Source organism: Stegodyphus dumicola, chromosome 5, assembly GCF_044657685.1.
Source record: "Stegodyphus dumicola isolate Sdum_Otavi_A_Nest chromosome 5, ASM4465768v1".
Taxonomy (NCBI): Eukaryota; Metazoa; Arthropoda; class Arachnida; order Araneae; family Eresidae; genus Stegodyphus; species Stegodyphus dumicola.
The window spans coordinates 230,248,530-230,274,333 of record NC_140772.1 but is presented as its reverse complement, the minus strand read 5'-3'; the positions used below and the strand labels follow the sequence as shown (position 1 = coordinate 230,274,333).

General features: G+C 30.7%; 2 protein-coding genes across 6 annotated transcripts in view; one reads left to right on the top strand and one right to left on the bottom strand.

Annotated features, from left to right (window-relative positions):
* The window catches only part of LOC118186443 (BUB3-interacting and GLEBS motif-containing protein ZNF207-like), a 68,191-nt gene extending 62,742 nt beyond the window's left edge, over positions 1–5,449 (bottom strand). For both annotated transcript variants that reach the window (XM_035356545.2, XM_035356546.2), the window contains exons 1-2: positions 5,244–5,449; positions 1,305–1,431 (exon numbers count right to left, since the gene is read on the bottom strand). In XM_035356545.2, the coding sequence (XP_035212436.1) occupies positions 1,305–1,431; positions 5,244–5,284 (168 nt within the window). In that variant the 5' untranslated portion in view covers positions 5,285–5,449. The remainder of the gene's footprint in view (positions 1–1,304; positions 1,432–5,243) is intronic.
* A 195-nt stretch (positions 5,450–5,644) lies between these two features.
* Positions 5,645–25,804, top strand: part of RanBP3 (ran-binding protein 3) — a 64,696-nt gene continuing 44,536 nt past the window's right edge. For 2 of the 4 annotated variants that reach the window (XM_085817762.1, XM_085817761.1), the window contains exons 1-4: positions 5,645–5,723; positions 13,379–13,410; positions 16,251–16,293; positions 23,431–23,505. In XM_085817762.1, coding sequence (XP_085673888.1) covers positions 5,708–5,723; positions 13,379–13,410; positions 16,251–16,293; positions 23,431–23,505 — 166 coding nt within the window. In that variant the 5' untranslated portion in view covers positions 5,645–5,707. The remainder of the gene's footprint in view (positions 5,724–13,378; positions 13,411–16,250; positions 16,294–23,430; positions 23,506–25,804) is intronic. The other 2 variants (XM_035356544.2, XM_035356543.2) reach the window with 2 other exon arrangements.

The window sequence follows — 25,804 nt, the reverse complement described above, 5'->3', positions numbered from 1 at the left end:
TAATTTGAAGTTTCTGTACGATTTGGAAAGAAAGGAGAAAAGGGCATTACTTGACTGGTGTGTAAATGAAGGTTTACTTAGTAGACATTATTGAGTGTTCCATTTGTAGAAAGGAAATGCATATGGGCGAATGTTGGACGATAACAACACAACGGAGGATATTTTTTTCCTCTTATTTTGTGAATTTATGTGGCGACACCAGTATACAGATTTTAGTTCATATAATTTTAGGAAGTTTTTGGATGCTGTTATGAAATTTTGTTTGACCGAAGATGTGTTAATTCGTATATGAGATAAGTGGATATTTCCTTTGTGTAGTGCAAATATGAATTTCCTTTCTTATGTTATTTCATTGTTTGATTTAAAATGTAATTTATTGAGATTATACATTTTTTTTGTTGGTTGCTTCTTTGACTTTTTAAGTGAATGTAGTTCAATGTGTACATGGACATAGAGAGTGCGCAATGCCTAGTTTGTGGAATTCTCTGATTTATTTTTAAGTTAAAATAGGTAAATGTGTACATGGATAAAGTCAAGGGAGTGTGCAATTCTGTGGTTTGTTTAAAGTGAAAAATAGGTCGATGTGTACATGGATACCAAGTTTGTGCAATTCTTTTTCTTTTTTGTGCAGCTGAGATTTTTGGTGCAAAAATCGCTGCTACACAAGCCAAAATAACAAGTCAAAGAATTGCACAAGCTCAGTATCCATGTACCAGCAAAAATTGCCAATTTTCACCAAGCGGTACCCGTAAATATATTTTTACTAAAAACATCTCCAAATATACTGACAGAAAACTTGAAAAACGTTTTTGTTTGGTACTTCGCGATTATCTATACCCCTATGAAAAATCAGCAACTTACTGCTGATTTTGGGAACTCACAAAAAGAACATGTCTATAAATAATAATAAAAAGAAACATTTTATAAGAAACAGATTTTGGTAATTAATATCTGAACGCAACCATCTTGGCAAAATTTGGCTACTGTTTACAAATAAAAAGGAAAAGTGGCTGCAAGTACGTGGTTTTTACAAATATTTTTAGAAAGATTCCCAAACTACCAATAGTTTTTAAGTCAGCAGCCATTAAAGAAAACTAACTTTAGAGCTTTAGGGTTTCAGAGACAAACCTTTGCTGAGTTAAGGGAAGGTAATGTTTACAGTGCCATGATTGTTTTGATAAACACACATGATCCACAAGACTTCATAAATTTCAAAATAACATTTCTTTTTTAATTATAAATAGATGAAACATACTGATTACTCAAATGTACAGCATATTTTATTTCACAACATTAATTCATACCTGCATGCAATGAATTGCCAAACCAGGGCCTGTATAGAGCTTTTTGTGACAAATGTGGCACTTGAAATGTTTTGCTTTTTGATGCTGTATTAGTATTTTTTCATCATCAAATTCTCTATTACAATACCTTATAAATATTAAGGAATATACAACACATTTATCTTTATCATATATACTACAATAAGGAAGACCTACGGCATATTATTGTGTATCACTACATAATTTAAAACAAAAACCAACCTTTAATTGATATTAGTTTACTCACGCACCCACACATACAACTACCTGTTTTTAATGACAAGGTAAGAGGTGCCCTTCTCTTTTAAAGAGCAAATATTCTTTGAAGGGTTGTCTATTCAAGTTTTCCTCAAAATACACAGCTTATCTACAAACCCAATATCAATATAAGGTTCATTTTGCCAATCTGAGAATTGTACGCTTCTCTTTTTTAAAATGTACAGCTTATTGACAACAAGGAAACTGAGAAATTAAACAATCCTGTACCTAGATATCCAGATGTTAGAAATAACTATTATTAATTACAACAAGGCTGTGTTCACGAAAATTATCAGTTAAAATACAAATTATATAAATTTAGGCATATTACTAAAAATAAACATTTACTATTAAGCTTGTTTGCTGCTTTTTAAATCACTTATTTTATTATTACACTGATGGTGCTCCACTGTTAAAAGCATGTTTTTAACTCTAAAAATATATAATAGAAAAAGGGTATTCAAGAGTACAATATTTTATTAAAAAAATAATCAATATATTTAATGACTTCTTAGTCTGAGATTTGGAATTTTCATCAGGAGTTTAGCAATTCTGGATTTTAGATCAGCAGTTTAAACCTAGTGGAGATGACACATAATAATTATAAAACCACAAATATAAAATAGTGTTTTATGAAATAATGGAATATTTATGACCTTAAGGAAATTAAATTGGATGGAAAACTCGATAATATTTATTTATTTATCAAACATTTCTTTCAATGTATGTTGTTTAAGTTGTTTTGTATTTTGGGCTAACATTTTCCCTTTTATTTTATAGGTAGACAATTTCTTGTTCAGTTACAAAGGGCTGCGTTGAGAATGTCCACTACGCTGCCAACTAAATTTTTTTTATTCTCAATGACCTCTAAGTCACCTTCTTTACTATCAGTACCATGCTACAGATTTTGCCATCTGCTAGCTGACTGATGCGCTCTCTTCCCACTGGAAAACTTCTGTTACAACATCATTTCTTCATAAATTCCATTAAAAAATTTTGGTTGTGGCATCATCCAAAAACCTTCAAATTCACAACTATTGTCAGCACTATGAAATATAGTAGCTAGTTATAAATTATACCAAGCATTTTTTTAAACATCGGTAGACATATTATCCCATAACCTAGCAATGTTTCACACTGCAGAGGAGTGTGAAACAAAAAAGAAAGGAGCTATTTTATATCTGCATTGCAGAGCACACTATTCGGGGAAAAAAAAAAAAAAAAAATAAGACATTATTTTCTTAATAAAACTTGAGTGAAGCATGAGTGAAACTGTTGTATATTTACATCATTCAGTAAACCAACTAATTTCAAATGTTGCCCACGCCTCGCATATGAAATAGTTTTCAAACCAATCACTTATTTATGTTTGTGTCATGAGTACTTTTTTATTTGAATGATAAGTCCTTTAAATGCCCCAGGTCATCTATTTCTTCGAATAACGAAAAGGTTACATTCATGCATTACATATGCAAAAACTATTTGTCTTGTTTTGGAACATTTGACATGAGTTCAGACTTTTCTACAGACACTGCCAAGGTAATTTAGGACCACACTGAGAAGAGAAGAGAAAAAAAAAAAAAAAAAAAAAAAAGACTACTTTTGTCATCATTAGAAATTTGTTCCGGAGATAACTTTTCAATATTATTGAGTTCGATGAATTATTTGGCTCTTTCAGTAACTTCAAAAGCTTTTCCCCCTTAAATTTTTAATCACCTTACTCCAGCACTGGCCTCAAATTGGCAAACTCCGAAGACATTTCAATTACGTGATAGTTTTCTGTAAGAAATTGCCAATGGCCTTGCTAGAAACTATGATAAATAATTTAATCGCATGCAGCCTTCATGTACCATGTCACATGAATATTATTTTAAGAGCTTTGGGTAAAATCCTAGTATACTGTACGGCCTTGGTGCGATTTCGAAAATTGTTGAAAACACCAAAATGACTCATTTACTGCTCATCATAAAGTCGCCAAATCCCGTGTACTGATACTCGGATTACACCGAGCTCTGGAAAGGTAAAAAGAAAAAAAAAAAAAAAGAGACGATACTGTAAAACAGTGGTTTCAGACTGGTGGCCCTTGAACTAATTTCATGTGGCCCACAAAGACATATCAACATATTTGTTGCACATATGCTATTATAAAGATTTCAAGATATTAGTTATTTGAAGTCAGAGCTTATGCTATTTCCATTTTTATTAAAAAACAAATAAAACACCAGAAACTCTATAAATGGAGCTAATTTGTTTACAATGATGGGTACTATTCCGTTTTGAGGGCCGTAAAAAAAATTGCAGCGAAAATGTATGCACAAACGCGCCAAATCTAGCAAATGTTCCCATTTAAGAGCGTGCCAAATCTAGCGTACGCGCTGATTTCAGATTGTGTAAGTTCATATAGTTCTATATTTCTTAGGACGCCATTGAAATACTAGTTTAATTTTTAAATCCTTTTTTTGAGAGCCTATGGATTTAACAATTTGGGAATTGCCCATGATGAAAGGTCTGCGATAGAATTTTGGGTAAAGTGCAGAATCATGCACTGCCTGACACGTTTTTAAGAATTGCACATACACGGTATCCATGTACACATCCGACTTATTTTTACTTAAAAAAAAATTCCAGAATTGCACAAAAATGGCACTGTGCACACCCTTTATCTATGTACACATCGACCTATTGTCACTTAAAAAGTAAAAGAAAATTGACAAAAATCCAATTGTTTTTACCCTTGTAAAAAGCGGCAAACAGATAAGTGGGTGATTCTGCACTTTACCGAGAATGTTTTCAAAGAAAAGGCATCATTCTTTATAGAAAATTATGTTTGAACAACCAACAAGATGACATTATGCTTTAGCAAAAACTCGGTACTGAAATAGCTATGCAGGCATCCATTCAGTTATACTTAGCAATTTTTATATACTAAATTATAATAATGATCTGAATAATTATTTACTCTTACGCTTCCATTCAGCCATGTTTAGCTTTTTATATATTTAACCTTTTATATATTAACCTTTCATCTAAATTAAAACATCAATCTTAGATAGTTATTTACTATTATACTTCCTTTCTGGGGTTAGGGTAGTCGCAATTATTTTTGGCAGAGGCGATTTTTACGGCTCTCAAAACCGAATAGTACCCCAATTATGTGATGTGAATCTTATTCAAAACACTGCAGATACAAATTTAATTAACTTTTGTTCGTATTTGTAAAAAAAAAAAATAAAGAAACCCAATTAAGAACTTGTGCACTAGGAATAATCACTTTGTTTGGGAATAAAAATATTGAAATACATTTATTTTTTTAATGACACAACAAATAAACAAACCCTCTCCCACCAAAAAAACGCGTTGAAGGAAATAAACATTGGCATTACTGCTAATATTACCCACATTTAAAAATAAACATGTGAGAAAATGCAGATTTTTCACTGTCATCTTTACTATGATTAGAAAATGCGTTTACTACTGTTGAACAGTCAGAATATTCGGAACAGAGGATAAACATAAATAAAGGAAACATTAAACTTTTAATTACTAATACATAAATGAAGTTCTTAGTGAAAAAAAAAAAATGGAAAGGAAGGATAGAACAAAAAGTGAAAAATACCAATCGCACAAATAATTAAATAGCTCAACGATCATTTTAAAGGATACCAGCACCAAGGTTTGGAAGGCTTCTTTTTCTTTCGTCCCATAGTTTTCAAAAAAATTAAAGCTGGACAGTAAAATTTAATACTCTAGGCACAAAAAAATGGGAATGCAGGTAATAAAGTCACAAAGTAATTGAAAAGAAGATTAATATATTTTCACAACGCCTTTGCTACGTCAATTGACACCATTTTCTCAATATCACGCAGCGGTTCACAGTTTTAACGTAACATTAACTGAATGAACGTATAACATGCTTTAACATATATAGGATTTTTCGCTGATTATTAAATAATTCTAAGATTATATTCCAAATATTTATTCCAAAACAGATACTTGATTATGAATAATGTGAAAATTATATATTTTTCTATCAACAGCCATTCTATTGACAACCAGAAATAATTTAAACCTCAGTTTGTTAAGACGATTTGTATTTTATACAGTATCTGTATCGGCGTTCGATATTCATGATGGCGGACGAAGGTATGAATTCCTCTTTTGGTAGAAATTAAAATAGTGTTTATAAATGTTATCAGTTATTATCTGTATTCTAAAGCAGTTATATGAAATATTTTATAAGTTTTTCTTTCAGGTAACTGTTCATGTGTTAGTCAAATAATTTTGGTTAAGTAGGAAAGGTTTATGAATCATTTCCTATATTTCTGTAACATAAAAATATTATAAAAATTACAGCTTTTCCAAAGTGAAGGTACTGCTGTTTATTAGTAATCAGTTTGCTGTAATCATTTTGTTAAAATTTTGTAAAATTCTGTTCTCGATAAGCATTTTTATTAAATTTGAGAGTAATTTACACACCTTTTCTTTCAAATAGGCGTGAATGTAGAATTCTTACCCTATTTTATCGTCTTGTAATTTATATCATTTTTTAATTAAAAAATGTAAACGGTGAATGTGTACATGTGCGATAAAAAGTCAGCAAGTAGGCATGTTTTTTTTGCCCCCCACCCCGAAAAAAAAATTATTGCCTTGTTTTAAGCACAAATTATTTACCGTAAAATTGTTGTATACTTGTTTTAATATTGTAAAGATGCACACTTTTGAAATGAGCAACAATTTGAGTAACCTAATATTAATTTAATAAATTAACTAGTTAAATAAATTAAAAACATAGTGCATGTGTTTTGTTTATATTAATCATGATGGAAAGAGTTTGATTTAATGACTTGAATAATGAGTTAATTTTTAAACCGTATTTTACATCCTTTGCACAGTTTTTATATACTTTATTTAAAAGGTCCTATAATTTAGGTAGCATCTTTTTTTTTTTTTTTTTTGTGTGTGTGTACAGTCCTATAATTGTGATTATTTACACTTTTAAGAGTAAATTTATTGGGGGAAAAGTAAGTTTTTTTAAATTGAGAATTATAAGAATAATAATAATAAGCAACAAGTTTGGAATTGAAGTATTGAAATGTAGTGAAAACATGGGAAACTGAATTATTCAGATGATTTTAAATTATGCTGATATTCATCTTGTAGAATTCGTTTTTTAACTAGAGGCATAGTTATAGGGTTTATCAAAAATTACAAATATAACAAAAATAATTTTATTCAATGAATTATCAGTTAGTCTAAGCTGTCTGTTTATATCAGGAATTATAGTATTGGTTGACTGTTGGATGACTAGATCAGGATTGTCCAGAGCCATTTAAAATTTTTCTATAAATTTATATGCGAATAGTTACTGCTTCCATGAATATAAGAGAAAAACAAAAGCATTATTAATAAGCTGTAACATTAAGCAATTTCACATGCTCAAGTATTGTGTCTTCACAAAGTGTAAATCTTAGGAATTGTAGTTGAGTGAAAAAGAGATGTGTATACAAATTGTTATGAATCTAGCGCAAAATGCGAATTTCATCTCACAGATAACGATAAATATTAATTGAATAAAAGCTTATGTAACTGTTAGAAAAATTCTATTACAGGTCTTGGTAAATTTTAAAAATGAGCAAAATTATGCTCTTATTTATCTTCTGTACTGTAAGGTTGTTCAAATAAAACAATTTTAGGCTTCATATTTTTAACCTTCTGAGTGACTATGCTTTCTAGATCAGATTATGATCAGCTGTATTTTCATATCATTTGTCAGGTAGCTTTACATATTAGCTCATTTGGGAAGTTCTGCTGTTTTTCAAATCGAAGCATATTTTCTTTTAATTATCTTCCAGTTCAAATATCTGCACTTTTCTAAGTATTGTCTGCTTATTAATTGCATTTTTCTTTTGTTTTTGGCAACTATTGCAATGTTATGTTTACTTTTGATGTGTTTGTTCTAGTACTTTTGTATGTGATGTTTTATTCGGTCGGATATTAAGGAGAATGCATACACCACAAGAGAAAGCACAGATTTTATGGTGGTTCATAGAAACGAAATCCATAATGCAAACACAGAGAAATTACAGAAGAATTTACCAAAAAGATCCTCCATCCTAAAACAGCATCTTGTGGTGGAAAACGAATTTTCTAGAAACTGGAAGTATTACTGATAAGAAGTGTTCCGGACATCCGTGCACAAGTATTTTGATGTTGAGCGTGTCAGAGAGACATTTTTACACAATCCTAGAAGATCTGTGAGATCAGCGGCAAGAGAATTGGATATGCCAATTTCGACGATGTACAAGGTTATTAAAAAAAAAAGTTAAGACTGCGTGCATACAAAGTTCAAATTGTTCAAGTTTTGAAACCGGACAGTAGGCCTAGGAGGATGGCCTTTGCAACAGATATGCTAAGGAGGATTGAAGATGATGCTGAATTTCTGAAGTGCATAAAGTTCTCCGACGAAACATCCTTTCATCTTTCTGACATTGTTAATCGCCATAATGTGCATATATGGGGATCTGAAAACCTCCATGAATACCGTGAGGCACAAATGAATTCCGTGAGGCACAAATGAATTCCCCAAAGGTTAATGTGTGGTGTGGACTAATGCATGACCGAGTCATTGGGCCTTTCTTTTTTACAGAAAAGACGGTCTCATCAGTCGTATACTTAGACATGTTGGAAAACTTCATATTTCCACAACTAGAAGAGCTTCAGCCGCATGTCTTTTTGCAACAAGATGGTGTACCACCTCATTGGGGTACCATCGTTCTTAGTTCTTTGAATGACCATTTTACAGGAAGATGGATTGGGCGAGGAGGTCCAATTCCTTGGCCACCCAGATCACCTGATATAACGCCGGTGGTCTTTTTTCTCTGGACATTTGTAAAGAACAACGTTTACAGGAGGAGCGTGTCGAACATTGATGACCTAAAAGCCAGAATTACAACCGCAACAGCCTCTGTGGATGCCGACATGCTTGCCGGTACCTGGCGTGAAATTGAATATCAACTTTATATTCTCCGTGTGACGAAGGGGGCACACGTGGAAGTTCATTGACGAGGGTCATGAAACATTTTGAGCCTATCTAACCATTTATGTTATTAAATTTAATCTATCTTTATTATTTTATGAGTTATTAAACATCAAAATGGGTCCGGTACTTTATAAACACCCTGTATATCCAGTATTTATCTTTAAGAAAAGGTAAGTGGAGAGTTACATGCACATGGCAACATACAAGAGTCCAAAGTTCATGATACACATTTTATCTGTCTATCGTGAGAACCATTCTCACTAATATGTTTAAAATAAACTATTTTCGGTACTTCTCCATTTTGCCGGCGCAAACGATAAAGTCACCAATAAAGGTACAACTGATGCCAAACTGAATATCTTCACTGGTAACTTTTTACACCTCATTTTCAAAACAAGTCACAGCCATTTCTTACCAGATTGATTGTTTCTTTCAATACTGGCATACAGGTAGATAGAATACTTATAAAGATAATTAAATTTTATACCCTAAGACCATTCGCGGTAATTAAGTCAATTAGGATGCAATCACACCGCTCACCCGCAGGCAAAAATATAAAAAAGGCAAAATCAAGGGTTAAATTCATCAATTCTAATGAGGATGCACTAGCAAAGTAAAGCACTACGATTTTACATAATTTTTTAGTAAGCTATTTGTATAAATTGAAATAATTCTTGCATTTAAACTTGTATTCAAAATTAAGATTTAACTTCAAATTAATGTAGATAATTACTGAGAGAATTATATTTTTTTAGCATAGTTTACGTGAGATGCGATCATTTGGGGTCACATGGTACGAATCAGAAGTTGAACCATGATAGCATAGTAAATTCTTTAATTAATGTCTTTTTACAAATTTGTTGTCTTTATTTATTGGCTTTTTACAAAATTAAAAACCATATTAAACCTTCAAAATAAAAATTCTTAGAACTAACATTTGTTAAAATTTTTTATGTGTATACTCTATTTTGTTGCCAACAAAGTCTGTTTGGCGAGATTTACGCTGGCAAAATGAAAAAGTACCCTATTTTCTTTTTTTTAATATCTGTTGCCAAACAGTATGATTAGTGCCAGTTATGGATAAGTGGGATATTTCAATACAATCATTGCCCTTTTTTCTTATTTTTTGTAAAGAAGGATATGTATTAACTATTTATCTCCCTCCCCCTTTTGCATTTTGAAAAAGTTAATATTGGATCTGCCTTTTATTGGCAGGTGTGCAGTGGAGTATTTTCAAAATTACACGCTAGCAAGCAAAATGTGCATTAATAGGCATGATATGCATTTTTATTTGAAAATGAATAAATAGTGGGGATGCAGAATAATTGAGACAAGTGATTAAAATTTTTATATGCCATATCTGTGGTTTATATATTTGTATTATTTAAGTAAAATAAAGAGCTATCAGTCATTCAAATTTCTGCTAAAATGATTGGCACGATTTTGGTGAAATCTCTGCCATAGTCAATGGGATTTCATAACTGGGTAACCTGTTTTACTGTCTATAAATAAGGCTTAAGAAAATACAGTGTGTTTTATGTGAAATCTCTCTCTCTCTCTCTTTTTTTTTTCAAAAATTTTACATTATGTTAAATGTAGGCTTTTGATATTCAAATTAATAACAAATGAGATGACAGTTTTTATAATCATTCTTTACAAATCTGAAGATTTCTTTGCCCATTCATTTAGATTTATTGCAAATTACACTTTTTATACACTCAGCTTACAGAATTTTTGTGTGTCTGGCATTTGGTTATTTCCCGAGCCTTCTGCCTAATCAAGCTTTTTCTGTACTAAAATAATGCTGAATGAATTTCAAGAAAATTTATTTTTCTTATTTTAAATTATTGGTGATAAGCCATAATGTATGCTTTTGTTAAAATTTCCTTGGAATTGCAATCTTTGCACATAGTTTACATGTAATCTAAAAGGGAAGAGTAAGCTGGCTAAAAGGTGACTAGTTAATTCTAAAATGCCAACTTAACAGTAATAAAAAGCAATGTAGGAAAAACTATAGGTACACTGACTTCAAAAGAAAATATTTTATTGCAGAAAATTAAGACTGGTTTGAAAAAAAAATAATTAGGTTATAAGATACAGTGAAAATAACATGCAACAGAAGAAGGGAAAAAATGCTATAGAGTAAGTAAACTAATATAGTACAAAGTATTAATATAACTGTCAGGAAAATCTGAAAAATCGTCTAAATAGAACTCTCCAGTACCATTTTTTTCGCTCATTGTGAACTGTAAATTTTTTTAAAATGGTGTGAAAATGTTAGAGTTTACGAAGCAACGCAAGTGAGCAATGTACCTCAATACTACTAATAAAATGCAGATGATATAACAAATGGCAATTGCTTATTGTCATAGTTACCAATTCATAGGCTATTTTTGAGGTAGCCTCGAGAAAAAAGCGATTAATAAGTCAGTAGCTGATCTATCGATCAGTAGGCATTGGCGAAAAAAGCCGATTAGTAGGCTATCGGTCGGTAAGCTTTGGCGAAAAAAAGCCGGTTAATAGGTTATTAGTTGGTAGGTGGCGAAAAAATCCGATTAATAGGCCATCAATCAGTAAGCATTGGCGAAAAAAGGCAATTAATAGGTGAGCGGTCGGTAGGTGTTGGCGATAAAAAGCCAATTAATAGGCTATCGGTCGGTAGGTGTCGGCGATAAAAAGCTGATTAATAGGCGATCAATCGGTAAAGTGTTGAGGTATGCAGTAGCAGCTGCAGTTTTCCCAAATGCATTGTATCAGTTTAGTGCAAACAGCTTGTCCTAAAAGGATTTATTTGTGGATTCTTTTCTTTATTTCTTAAGAAGCAGAAAGGATGTAATTTAAAATTTTCACTCTTCTTTGTGCATTAATGGATGGGGAGGGGACGAAATTGCTGTGACTGTCGAAAGGTATTTTGGGCAGTTCGGTATATTAACAGACAGGTTAGCAAAGGCTTCAGTTTTCAAAGAGCTAATCCTTTTGGGATAAATGCTATAGCTAGAAGTATTAATTTACATATGCCATACCTTCCATCACATATTTAGTGGTGTGTACTTATGTACTTGAATAACTAAAAGAATTTATCATAATTCCAAATTAATAAGGATTTTGAGGAAAGCAGAAATAAAAGCCTTTAAGGTAGCCAATATTTTGCAATATCCATTAAACTTTTTGCAATGAAAAAAAATATTCAATCAGTGTTAATTTTTCCTTTTTAGCAAGATAGCTTACTTATTATATTCTAAATCTTCTCAGAGAAGGGGACTGAAATTAAAAAAAAAGGCATTTAGTATTTTTTTAAGGGCATTATTAAGAAGAAATAATGCAAACACATTAAATTAATAGAAAAAGAATTCCATAATGTATTTTTTCATCTCAGTAATAGCATAAATATTGTTTAATATCATTGCTTAATTAGTTTCCATTGTTAAACCTAGTTAATACTTAATAAAAATTCCTGTGTTTATTTATATTGTAATCATTTTATTAATATTATATATTATTTCCTTATTCAGTACTATTCGGTTTCGAGGGCCGTAAAAAATCGCCAAACTATTGTTGATGCCAATGCTGCCAAAAATAATTGCGACAAGAAAGGAAGTATGATAGTAAATAACTATTTAAGATTGATGTTTTAATTTAGATGAAAGGTTAATTTGATATAATACTTTTTTATTATTATAATTTATATGAAAAAAGGTAAACATGACTGAATGGAAGCATAAGAGTAAATAACTATTTCAGATCATTATTCTAATTTATATAAAAATTGCTAAACATAACTGAATGGATGCCTGCATCGCTATTTCGCTACCGACTTATTGCTAAAGTATAATTTCATCTCGTTGGTTGTTCAAACATAATTTTCTATAGTGAATGATGCCTTTTCTTTGAAAATATTCTTGGCAAACAAATAAGTGCAGAATCACTCTTATTTGTCACTTTTTACAAGGGTAAAAAAATTGGATTTTTGTCAATTTTCTTTTACTTTTTAAGTGAAAATAGGTCAATGTGTACATAGATAAAGTCAAGGGTGTGCGCAGTGCCATTTTTGTGCAATTCTAGGATTTTTTTTTTAAAGTGAGAGTAGGTCGATGTGCACATGGATACCGAGTATGTGCAATTCTTAAAAACGCGTCAGGCAGTGGGTGATTCTGCACTTTACCCAAAATTCTATTGCCCACTTTTCGTCATGGGCAATTCCCAAATTGTTAAATCCATAAGATATCAAAAAAGGATTTAAAAATTAAACTAGTATTTCAATGGCGTCTTAAGAAATATAGAACTATATAAACTTACGCAATCTGAAATCAGCGTGTACGCTAGATTTGGCGCGCTGTTTAAATGGACGCGTTTGCTAGATTTGGCGCTTTTGCGCATACATTTTCGCTGCAATTTTCTTACGGCCCTCAAAACCGAATAGTACATATTATCCATATAAATTAATAATAATATTAATATTTATTATATTATCCATATAAATTACTGAAATTGCTCCAGACATGCAATTTTCTCTTTTTCTTTTTATTAGTTTCATTCTTTACAAAAGCTTTAAAAGAAAAAAAAAAAAAAAAAAAAAAAGCTTTTACATAAATTACTGTATTTATTTATAGCATTTCTAATGTTTCAGATGCAAAAAGGGTCTGCCAAAAAATGTATATTTTACATATTTTAATCTATTTTTTCGCCCTTGATGTATGTTTAAAATCAAGTTTTCTGTAATTTGTAGTAGTATACTTATCCAAAATTTCTTTTATTTTAGGTGCTTCTTCAAGTAGCAATTCAGTTGATGAAGTAAGAAAAGTTTTTTTTTTCCATTGTATTGGCATTGATCTTTCAGTTGTGAAATTGTTTTAAAAACTATAGATGTAAACTATTCATAATAGTTCATAATAGACTGGGTTCATAATAGATTGAATGCACACAGAAACAATGATAGCTGTATAAAATTTATTTTTACCAAAAAGAACATTTTGCAGTTCTGCAACTTTCCATAAAAATAATCATACAAATCTTCACAGTATCACTGAGTACAATACATAATTACACTTCAAACTACACAACGTACATTAAACATAATGCAATGCAAAGTGCATCCAAAAGGCGAAGCTGTCCTAGATAGCTCAATACTCAGATTTCCGCTTTGAACTAATAATAACCAAAAGCATATGCTGCCTTTTGTTCTTACACAGTTTTCTCTTGGTTGCTAAGAAATCTCTGATAAATTCCATTTCTCGAAATTACTGGAAAGCATATATGGTTCAAGTTACATTACATCTAAGAGTCAGATAAAGTTAGTTGCATATATAGATTAATCAATTACAGTTATTTAGTTACAATATGTATTATGGTGATACGGGTAGCATATCAAAATGTCGCCAGTGGCCGCGAAACTTGGACGACAAAAATTTATCATCAAAAATCATTTTCGTTGTTTGACATCTTCAATAATTAGGGGTTTCCCTATTTATCTTTAGAACTAAAAACAGCTTTACATTTTTAGATAGGAGCATTGATTTTATAACTTTGCCAGTGACATTGTGAGCATAACTGGTGCCCAGGGCACGATACCTTTTTGGTACTCTCTGAAAATCATATAGTAATTTAATGTATAGAATATAATTGTAGTAAGAATATAATAATAAAGTGCAGTATTTGCCTTAAAGTACTCTATAATATATTATGAATAGTCTTTACCTTACTACACTTTTACAAAATGCTGTACAGTTTTTTGGAATACAGGCTCAAGTTAGCCTTTAAATCTTAGACAAAAAAAAATATAGTTAAAATGTCAAGATTAGGATTGGATTTGGAAATGTATCTCTGTCAGTGGAAAAATCAGACATACACTTATCTAGAAAGTTAAAAAGCTATTACTTATTTTACATATTTATATAATTGTTTTAAAAACGTACAATTTTTAAACAGTGAAAAGTGTTAATATATAAATAAATAAATTTATTAATAAGATAATATTAAATGTATTACTACAGTTAATTGCTGTGTAAACATTTTTCTTGCTTTTGAGGAAGCAGATTTATCAATTTATCAAAGTTGATCATTTCAAATTATTCTCTTTCCACATTTAAAAATACTAGGTCACTTTTCCCAATCTTGTCCTATTATTGGTTGTAAATATGCCAAAATTAATTTTAATATGCTGAGCGAATATTCACAGCTAGCAGTTGTATTTGAAGTGTGGCTCTCAGGTTTGGAAAAACATTTTCGCCATACGACATTATAAAGGATTACAAAGTTCAAATGGGGTTTTAGGTTCAATTTCTTTTCTATTGCAGAGTAATATCTTACAATCACATATTCCCACATAGAGTTCTGTTCCATTAAAATCTGTATTAAATTCTCCCAATTTTTACAATTCTTTTCAATATTTTTTTATTCTTTTCAATTCTTTCTTTACAATTCTTTTTACAAATTTTTTCAATTTTTCTCAACACTATCCTTGTTTAATAAAATTTCAATGTCCAGTAAAATTCCAAATTTGGAATTAAGGTCACCTAGTTGTGTAAATTGTGTACTTATTTCCTGCTGTAGATGATCAGGAATGCTTTTTATAATGTAAGAAATTTCACTTTCTGTGGAAAGGCCAACATCTGTACCTAATTCTCCAAGTATTTTTTTGCGTCTTCTAACACAGATTGTATCAGTAAACCATTTTCACATTTTAACCTTTCCTATTGCCTTTTCACAGATTTGGTCTCGGATTTCTGCAAGTTCAGTCGCTGATGCTTCAAGATGATGCAGTGCTTCTCTAAAATTCATTTTAGGATCCTGTAATCAGAGCTGCACAGGATCTGAATTTAAAAAATTTGTGACTGACTATTCTATTAAGTCCAATTATGTGCTATTATAACATAGTATAAAAAGAAAAAAGATTTCAGAAGGGTAATAGAATGAGGCAATTCCGATAGTTGGTCAAAGTTTTTAATGTTTTTAAATGTATGGTGTCTGTGCTGCATGAGGGGCACTCAGACTATATAACAAACTAACAAACCTAAAGTCCTCTTGAGAGGTTGATGGTAAGGGAAAAGTGATGAGAGACCTTTAGGTCTGTCCCTCTCCAGGTGCTCTCCTTCAAAACTGAGCATATAGACAGACTATCACCTCGGTGGTGCTCAAGGCTCTGGCCAACATCAAACACAATGCTTTACTTCTTGCTATGATAATAATTCAAAGGCTTATTCTGAGAATATTCGTGAGCTTTTAAATTTCCTTGAAGCATCAAATTCTACTAATATTTGCATCAGTATTTAAAATATTCTATCAAACTGTGACATAATGTTCCCCTCCCATTTTTCATATCAGTTCTGAGTAATCAACCCATAGTTTTATTCTTTGGCTAGTAATGTAAGAAGGGATTTCTGTTCAAACAATAGTTAGAGATTGACTTTTCTGTGATGCATAGTATTGGAATAATTTATCTGTCTACTGTATTTTCATGGAGGAAGCATTTTACATCCTTCAAAAATCAGGCTTTAATAGGTCAGAAAAAGTTTTTATTTGATCATTATTCCTTGTATGTAAAGAAAGGGCTATTTTGCTATACATGTTTATATATTTTTTAATATAATTTGAAAACTGTCTGCTGATTTTTTCCCCTATTTTTTTCAATTTAGGTTGATGATAGACAAGAATGTCAACAGCCATCATATACCTCTAGTAAGCTATATTAGTTATCCGTTTAAAAATCCATTTTTGTAAATTTTTTTCTTTGATGTCCAAAATTTTAGTGCTATATGGCTAAAATTCTTTTTTAGTGCATTTAAATTTATTGTTTATGGACTTTACGGGATCCTAGAGCATAAAGATTTAATAGTAGACAAGCAAACTGGAGAAAATTTTTTCCCCTTTAAATTGAATAAAAATAAAGTTAGGAGAATTGGGAACTACTCTGATATGTGCCCTCAAGTCGCCAAATTTCTTGCCAAACATTTTTGGCGAGAAACTTCACGCTGCCATATTACTATCTAAATTTTTTGTCTACATTTCGAATTTTAAGCCTAAAATGTCTCCAAAAACGCTGTTTTCGCACATGCAAAAACTACATTTTGAACACACGATTTAAGCTAAAATTCCGAAACAAAAACAAAAAATTTAGATAGCAAAAACGTAAAGTTTCTAACCAAAAATATTTGACTAGAATCCATGTACACAGCGACATGTTTTAACTTAAAAAATCATCTACGAATGGCACAATGTAGGCAACGAACGAATCTACGAACTACGCATACCTCGCTTTAATAAATTAACATAACAACAATAAATTTCAAAGAATACCATGTACACAGCATCCTGTTTAAACTTTAAAAAACATCTACGAATTGCACAATTTAGGCAAGGAACGAATCTACGATCTATGCACACCTCGCTTTAATAAAATAACATAACAACAATAAATTTCAAATAATACCATGTACGCAGCGTTCTGTTTCAAAAACAACAATAACAACAGAAATTCATACTAAAGAACCAATGAACATAACATTCTACAAAATAAGAACAAGAATAAAAAATGCACTTACCATGAATTAATGCTTTTTCAAACAGCAGAAATACCAATTTCATACCGCCTTTAACATGCTGCCACGTAATCACTATCGTATTTACATGACAGCCAGACACACTCCAGAAAATTTATACTATGGTTCACAAATAAACAAAATCACAAACCCCTACTTCTATCATGCACAGCCATTAAAAATAATCTCCCAGACCCTCTTTTCACACCTCCAAATACCCACTACCCCTCAACAGGATGGCCACAATGGTATTTCCTTTTGCCGAACTTCAATTTAACAACTACCATTTTATCTTTCCCTCCCATCTTCTCAGACACAGATGCGAATCAACGAGCTCCAGCCTCCAACAAAAGATTTTTCAACGTCAACAGGATTGTCATAGAACACACAATCGTGCCAAGAACCAGCGCAGAACACGTCGCCACATTTGGTGAAATTAGGGCGTATATCAGAGTTGTACCGAGAATTGTATTAGTTTTTTACTTCAGATTTCATGCAAAAGTATAATATGAAGTGAAGAAGTAAATAAAATATATGGAAACTAAAATGCTAAAATGGGAATATTGCAAAATAGTTGCTGCACCTTTGAAAAGATTTTTTTAACAAAGGTCTAATTAATCTAGAAAATGTTTTGAGAGTTTCGAACGTAGTCTTTTTCCTCTTTAAACTGAGAAAAGCGTGCAAATTTAGTTTATGAGCTGGAATATAAAGTTATATGTTTACATATTTATATAAATAGAGAAATTTTTTTAGAATTATTGTAAGAAATGTTATTTTTGTCATCAGAAGTATTAGTAAGAACTTCTTTTTTGGTTTTTTTAAAAATTTTAACGATTAATTTCAGTGTTTGAAATAATAGAATTTATTTAGATGTATTTAGATCTACGTAATATTTTGATTATTAGATTTATTTAAAATTATGTATGTGCTTTATTAGTTTTTTATGTATTTATTTAATACACACGTTAATTTTGGTATTTGCTTAAGTTTCAAAATATATTTTATTTGTTTGAAGGTAATTTAAATTTCTTTTTCTGTTTCGTCTTAGTCAAAAACATTATCAGTAATTAGGCTATGTGAGAGGTGGATGCCATTGACATGTAAAAAGACAACATATTTGATGGGGAAAAATTGTATTTACTTCAAACTTTCCACATTTATCGAAATATGTAAAATGTAATTAAAGATTTTTAAATATTGAATATTTAAAAGATATTTTAAGAGATATTTATTGTTTCTGGATTCTCTTTGAACATGATGTTAATCATGATTGCAATTTATGCCACTCCATAAATCTGCCAACTAATATACCAAATAATCCAAAAGTCAGTTAACATTTGAAACTGCCCGCAATATCGTAAAATCATAAGAACAAATAATATGATATAATAACAAGGTTGCCACGCTACCTAGAAAACCGGAAAGAGCCAGGGAATTCGAAACTTGACCAAAAAAGTTAGGGAATTAAAATTTTAGTCAAAATGAATGTCATGGAATTCGTATGGTATGAAGGAAGGTATATCATGAAATTTATACATATGAAAAATGGGTGAAGATGAGGCTTGGTTGTCCAGTGCTTCGTAGATCTGTTGTTGAAACCTCGTTTCATGGTGAGAAATAAATGGTGAGGTGTGGATTTACAACATCATCTGTGATCAGGCTGTATTTCTTTCAGAAGATTAGCTGATAAACACCTACCTTAAATTCCAACTTTAATGCAGTATGCACCAAACTTATGTTGTTACGCATGTGAAAAATCTCTCATGCACATCATTTAGAGAGGATCAATGCTGAGCTGGCGTATCTGTCATGCTTGACCTCGCAGATCTTCAGATTTCAGTCCATGTGATTATTGATTATGGTGTTACTTGAATTTGCAAGTCTACTGTGGTCATCCAGCCTTATTAGGGATTCTTGAAGATCCTATGGTGACAATTTCTCACTGTTCGAACGGATGAGCTGTTTACGATGTCTTTCAGTTGTTGAATGGTGGTCGACATGTTGAGTTTTTGTTACGACAAATATCATCTTTGCTAATACGTAGATGAATTATTATCCTAATTATCATTTGTCAGATTAGACTTCATCTATTGACCGTTTCTTAAGATTTTGAAAATACCCTGTTTCATTTCAAGCAAGCATCTTAATTTTTATTTTTCTGTGTACATTATTCCATGTATCACTGAATTTTCGAATGTTAATTGACTTTTGGATCACCTTGTTTAATTTGGTAGACATAAAAAAACATTCTAGCTGTGTTGAAGATCTGTCGAGTGAAATTAGTTATTGAACGACTGCAAATAAAATGAAATTTTCTGTTTTGGGGTGAATGATATTTTGATCATAATTTCTTACTTTCTATTAAGAGCTGGATGTTTACAGTTGTTCATTTATGAACTATAGGAGCATTTACTAGGTACAGTAAGACCCCGCTTAACGCTGTTTCGGTTTAGCGCTCTTTTATTTCAACCCGGGGATTCCACGAAATCACTCGCAGCATACGGGGATTCCCCGAAATATTATGCAGCGATAGGTTTCAAATACATATCCGAAAGAGTGTACTTGTATTTCTTGTTTGGTGCGGTATTGTACAGACATATTTTGAAGGGGTAAATGTGGAAGATGTCGAAGAAAAAATTCAAGAAGCAGCAGCTAGTCTTTCTAATGATGAGCTCAAGGAATTAACTGAACAAGAAGAAAATAAAAATGTTGACAGCAGTGATTCAGAAGAAGAGCAAAAAGAACTTTCTATGGCGTTTGTAAAAAGGAGTTTGTCTACCATAACTGAAATAATGGATCAATTCATTGAAAATGATCCGAATTTTGACAGGAGCTCAAAAGTAAGGCGTGGTGTTAGAGATGCTCTATCCATTTATGAAGAACTTTTAAGAGAACAACGCAAAAGAAAAAGGCAAACAACATTAGATGCTTTTGTCACAAAAAGGCAGAACACTGAAAACGCGGAAGGCTAACTAAATATGACTGACTTAGAATTTTATTTGTTTTTTTTTTAAGAATATTCGTTTTGTTATTTATATTTTGTTTTTATTTTTACAAGAAATAATAATGTGGTATTACTTTGGGCTTTAAGATATAAATGTTTGGTTTTATTTTTATTAAAAAAACATACTTTTTAAATTTAATACCTAACCAATTTCCTAGCCATCTTCCCCTAAGCCCAATATTTACATGTAAAGATAGCCTCGTTTAGCACTGTTTCGCATTACGTTCTACTTTGATGGAATGTATCCTCCGCGTTAAGCGGGGTCTTACTGTACTGTGTAATGTGGTAGAAGCTCCTGTTAATAGGCATCAACTTTCCAAATTGATTCATCTTCTTTTATCTTTTTTTTTTCTTTCTGTTATATAGGTTCTTATCCCTTAAAGAACATTTGAAAATTTCACAATTGTCAAAGGCATTAGAATTTTGAAGATCATTCCCATGGATAATATAATTTACAAATGTGTAATCAGATGCAGAGATGAAGGTCTGCAAAAACAACATCTGTAGGTCAAAAGTAACATTTAGATAACCTGGAAGATGATTTTATTATGAAGAATTATAATGAAACTCACAACAAAAATGCTAGTGAACTACTACTACATAAATTTCTTATATTTGCCAGCTGTCAAAGCTATAAACTCTGAGGTTTTTAAGAGGCTGCCACTGACCATTGTTGCCCTTGTTGATTTTGAGGGTTGCCATTGAAATCGATAGTCTTGATTAAAAAGAATTCCAAACAGAAATTTGTTGCTTTGCCTAATTTCATATTTTACTTTGGTTTTCTTTTTTTTTTTTTTTTTTCTGAACTTTTGAAATTATTTTGAGCCCCGGATATCATAATTTGCTGTACTTGAACTGATATTTTTTAAACTGAGCCGCATAATAAACTCAAATATGTTTGGAGCAGAAATGATTTCGATAAGGAAAGAGCATTGCATATTCTTAATCATATGAAGTCAATTTTTATTTAATGCAGCTGACTTTTACTATCTCTCCAGTATTAAATGCAATTTGTCATTACCGTTTCTTTTTAATCAGAGTACTGTTACATTTCTCAGGATAGTTACATTGTTCAGAATAATTTCCAAAGATATTAAGCTGATTTTTTATTGTGCAAGGTCAAGATGTTTTTCAATGATAATAATAATAATAAAACTTCGTTTCTTCTTTTATTGTATAACATTATTTCCACATGCTGAAAGAAAGGTATTTATGAATTAAGTAATTGTCAAATATTGTTAGATGCTGAAGCCGACATTACATTGTTTTAAGTGAAGAATTTTATTTCAGGAATTTTGTCTTTTGAAATTATATGGAAGTTGAAGTAAAAGAATGGTTTTTTTTAGGAAGGAAAATTGCTGTTTTCTGAATATCACATTTCCTCACATTATTCCCACCTCTTTTTATTTACTAATAATATCGTCCAAAAATTGAGAGGCGAAAATTATGCAAATAATTTTATTTCTGATGGACATGGTTACAGTAAGAACACGACAAATGAAAAATAGTTGTGGATAAACTACAAAGCTTTCAAAATATTATTTCTATAAGAGAAATCTGTTTTCCAGTGTAGTAATAGTAACATCACAGTATTTAATAAGATATCATCATTTCTACCTCCTTCCCTTGAATTTCACTTATTAAAATTTGTTCTCTGAATGCGGGACAATTACGTGAATATTGAGAAGGGACAATTATGTGAATATTTTTTATTTTTTTATTTTAGTAACTCGGTGCTAAAAAGCTAAGGGAGAAGTAAGGAAATCCAATATATGTCTGAAAGCTTTTGTATTTTTAATGCCAGTCTGGTGTTAAAAGCAATGCCAATCATACATAAAACTAATTACAATTTTAAAATAAAAAATGTTACAGAAGGAATAAAATTATTGGGAGACAACTTGTGGGTTTAAAGAAATAGAAAATAAAAATATTTATAATTCTCATTTTGCATTTCAGATAAATTAGATACTGCTATCTTCTGTTTAGATGAAACATAAACAATTAAATTAAAACAAGCTGAAGTGGTGCCAAAGAGTGTGCTAATGTGCAAATAAAGGAATTCATTGTAAAGAATTTGAGAATATCTTTAAGATTAATGAAATTATAAAAGAAAAGTTACATATGTTTACTATAAGTTTGCTTGAAGTATGCAGATTAGATGAAATGTGGATAGAGCATTTTTCCTTGACTAGTGTATGTGGGAAGATTTAAAATAAAGAAAACAGTTCAGTCTGTATTGATAAAAGATTTTGAAAGATAAATTTTTTTAATCAATATTAGCTCATCTTCAAAAGTGATATTTGAAATTTGTACTGTTTTTAAGGTTGCTTTTTTAACTGCTGTGGAATTTGTTAACAGTAAATTTACATAGAATGTAGAATATGACAAGTCTTATTTGGGGAAGACTGGGAAAAAGCATCTGAATATTTTAAAGATTTTTTTGATGCATAAATGTATGTAAATCTTAAATTATGAAAATATTTTATGATACTTAAAAGTTGTTGATTTTTCTTTCCTTTTTGTAATAGACACAATAGTAACAACAACCAAAATACTTTTTTGGGTTTACCTAACTTTTTGGGGGATGGGAAGATTTATTTCAGATAGCTCGTATCACTTGATGCATAACAAAGGAACCATAATGAAAGAGAAAAATATGTTTAAAAATTTTGCTTTGTTATGTGGGAAGGACAGCTAGAAAAGAGAAGTGTATATTCACAGCTTAGATGGTGAAATTCTAGTCAGTATAAATATTCAGATAAACTAAAATGATTTGATGAATTTGTAAATCTAATATGTAGTTTGGAGTTTTGATTAAATATATATAAAAGTTTAAAAGTGGATGCAAAATATAGTATGCTGAAAGTTTGTTTGAAATAAAACTTTTGAATTATGTGATTTTAATATAAGTAGTGTACAAATTGTTGAAATCAAATTTAAGACCTTTCTTGAGGGGTAGGGGATTGTGTGTGTGTAGTAGTAGTTTGCTTTTCTCTGTTAAATTGTGCAATAGAAATTTTTAGCTTATTGGGGAGATGGGAAAATTGTTTTCATTGTTTGAAGGTTAATGTGTTGAAAGTATCTAAAATGTATAAAATTTTTAATTTTATTTTAACTGCATCAGAATAGTTTTAGAAAGACGCAACAATTATTTGATGTTATGTTTTTGGTAAATACATAAATAATCTATTTGCTGAATTCATCGATTGTTAGAAATTATAATAATCAACAAATTGCATATATATTTTTTTAATTGGATCTTAACTTTTTAAGGTTTTACATCGCATGTTACAAATGACAGTGGTGCTGCAGTTAGTAGTTCTGGTCATATAACGTGTGGCAGCCAAGGTAATTATTACATTATATTACATATTTTTCCCTTTAAGAGTAATCTTATATATTCTATTTTTCTGTTATTTCACGTAAATTTTCCCTTGAGATCATGTGTAATATTTATATATTTTTTCAATTTGAGTTTATGTAGTGTAAGTGTTAAGGAGCATTTTTGATGTGGAAAAAAATTAGAATGGAAATTATGATTATACACTTTATGGGGAGGAATCCCTTCTAGCCCTTCTGCAGTAAAAGAGGGTTTTAGTTTTCTCTTTTTATAAAAATGTATTGTTACACTTATTTGAACCACTAAATTTTATATATGAGATTCTCATATATAATGTCTACCTTTGGCTTCGGTGAATTAAGGAATACTAGTTTAACAATTCATTTCTAATTCTGTTAAAAAAATACCGAATTTCTTCACTTTTGATTTTTTTCACTGGAACCATTTTTCCGAAAAACTAGAAAATCTACGTTTTTTTAGTGCCTTTTGAATCTGGGAAAGAGCCTAACAATTATATATGCTGAATATGAGGAACACTGTGAATTGCAAAAGTCATAAGGATTCATGTTTTGACCTCTCCCCTTACAAAAAAGAAAATTTTTATGAGATTTGATGTATAGTTTAAAGTCATTTCCCTTATGAGGTCTATTAATCATTAGTCTCCCATATATGAAGTTTCGTGATCTAATAGAATCTTGATTTTAAGGAATCTTGAAAAAAGTTGACAAGATTGATTCCTTGAAAGTTTATCCCTGAGAAGTATATTCATAGCAGAATATAGGAGAATCCAAATATGACTCGGATTGTTGCCATTCCAAACTAATACCCATGCAATGGTGCTGTGTGTCCTTGGATGACAGCCGCTACCTCCGCATTATCTTCCCATATGGATTAAAACTTGCTAGGTCATGTCTTGTGATGGCAAAAGTGATTAGCAGACAATAGCTGCCTTAAAGTATGAATGACACATTGTGATCAAATTCCTAATTCAAGAAAATGTCTTGTCACCTGAAATTTGAAACTTTAAAAGCACAATATGAGGAAGAGAATCGTCCTGGAACCCATGTGTTTGACTGATGTAAATGCTTTATTGAAAGATGAGAATGCATGGGGAACATCCATCACCTAGAGAAACACTGATCACGTGAATGCAGTTATTCATGAGTATAAGAATTGTAAAAGAACTTGCATCATTGTTTTCAGATTGATAGTATACAGACCATTGTGAAAAAATATTTGGAATATGGCAGGGTGTATTCCCAGTGAATTCTTTGCACATTGACAAATGAGAACAAAATACAAACCACCAGTTTGAAGATTAAGGATATGTATTTTAAAAGTCTATAGCGACTTTCAATGAAATGTGGGTCCACTACTTCAGTTCTGAGTCTGAGGCAATCCCATTTAAGCCCTGGCTACACAAGGAGATACTTCTCCAAACAAGCCTCCCTTGCAAATATGTCTCCTGATGGCATTTTGTCTACACAGAGATTTTTGTATTCAAGTACCTTTCAGCTCAAGATTTCAAGAATCTCATCAAAATTTTCTTTTTTGTAAGGGGAGAGGTCAAAAGCTAATCAGATTAGACAAAGCAGATTATATGATTTTGTAGGAGCAGTAGGAGACCTCCATTGATCTTGCAGTAAACATAATAAATTGCAGTTTTCAAATGACTTTATTTTCAGTTCTTATTTTTTAAATAAGTTGGAATAATAATAATAATAATAAATGGAAAGTTTGGTGGCAGATAAAAAGTAACCGCGATTAAAAATGCCAATCAAAATGCAAAATGTGGAAGATAATAAAAAATTGTACATTTAAGAAAAAAGAGAAAGGAAAGCAAATAATTATCAAATGTTTTATATATATATATAATCATTATAGTAAAGGAAAATAAATCGATTATATCATATATAGCATAAAATACATCATACACTGCTGAGAACTTAATTCATAATAAAGCATCTCTTAAGTACATGAAAAAGGAAAAATAAATTTCATCACTTAATAAGTAATGTAAATATCTCTATGTCATATGAAAATTTTTTTAATAATTATTATATTAAAAGAACTCTATAGCTCAGCTGTATTAGATCTCACAATTTGCTGTTTCACTGAAAATTTAAACACTTCATTAAATGTGAAGTGATCAAGCTAGTTAAACCTAGTCCAAAAATTGAAATATCATTAAAAATATAAAATCAAAAATATAATCTTATACTCGTATAAATAATATAATTGCATGAATTCAGCTCTTCTTGTTTGTCAGATTTCTCGGAATGTAAGAACATAGAACAACCCCCTTAA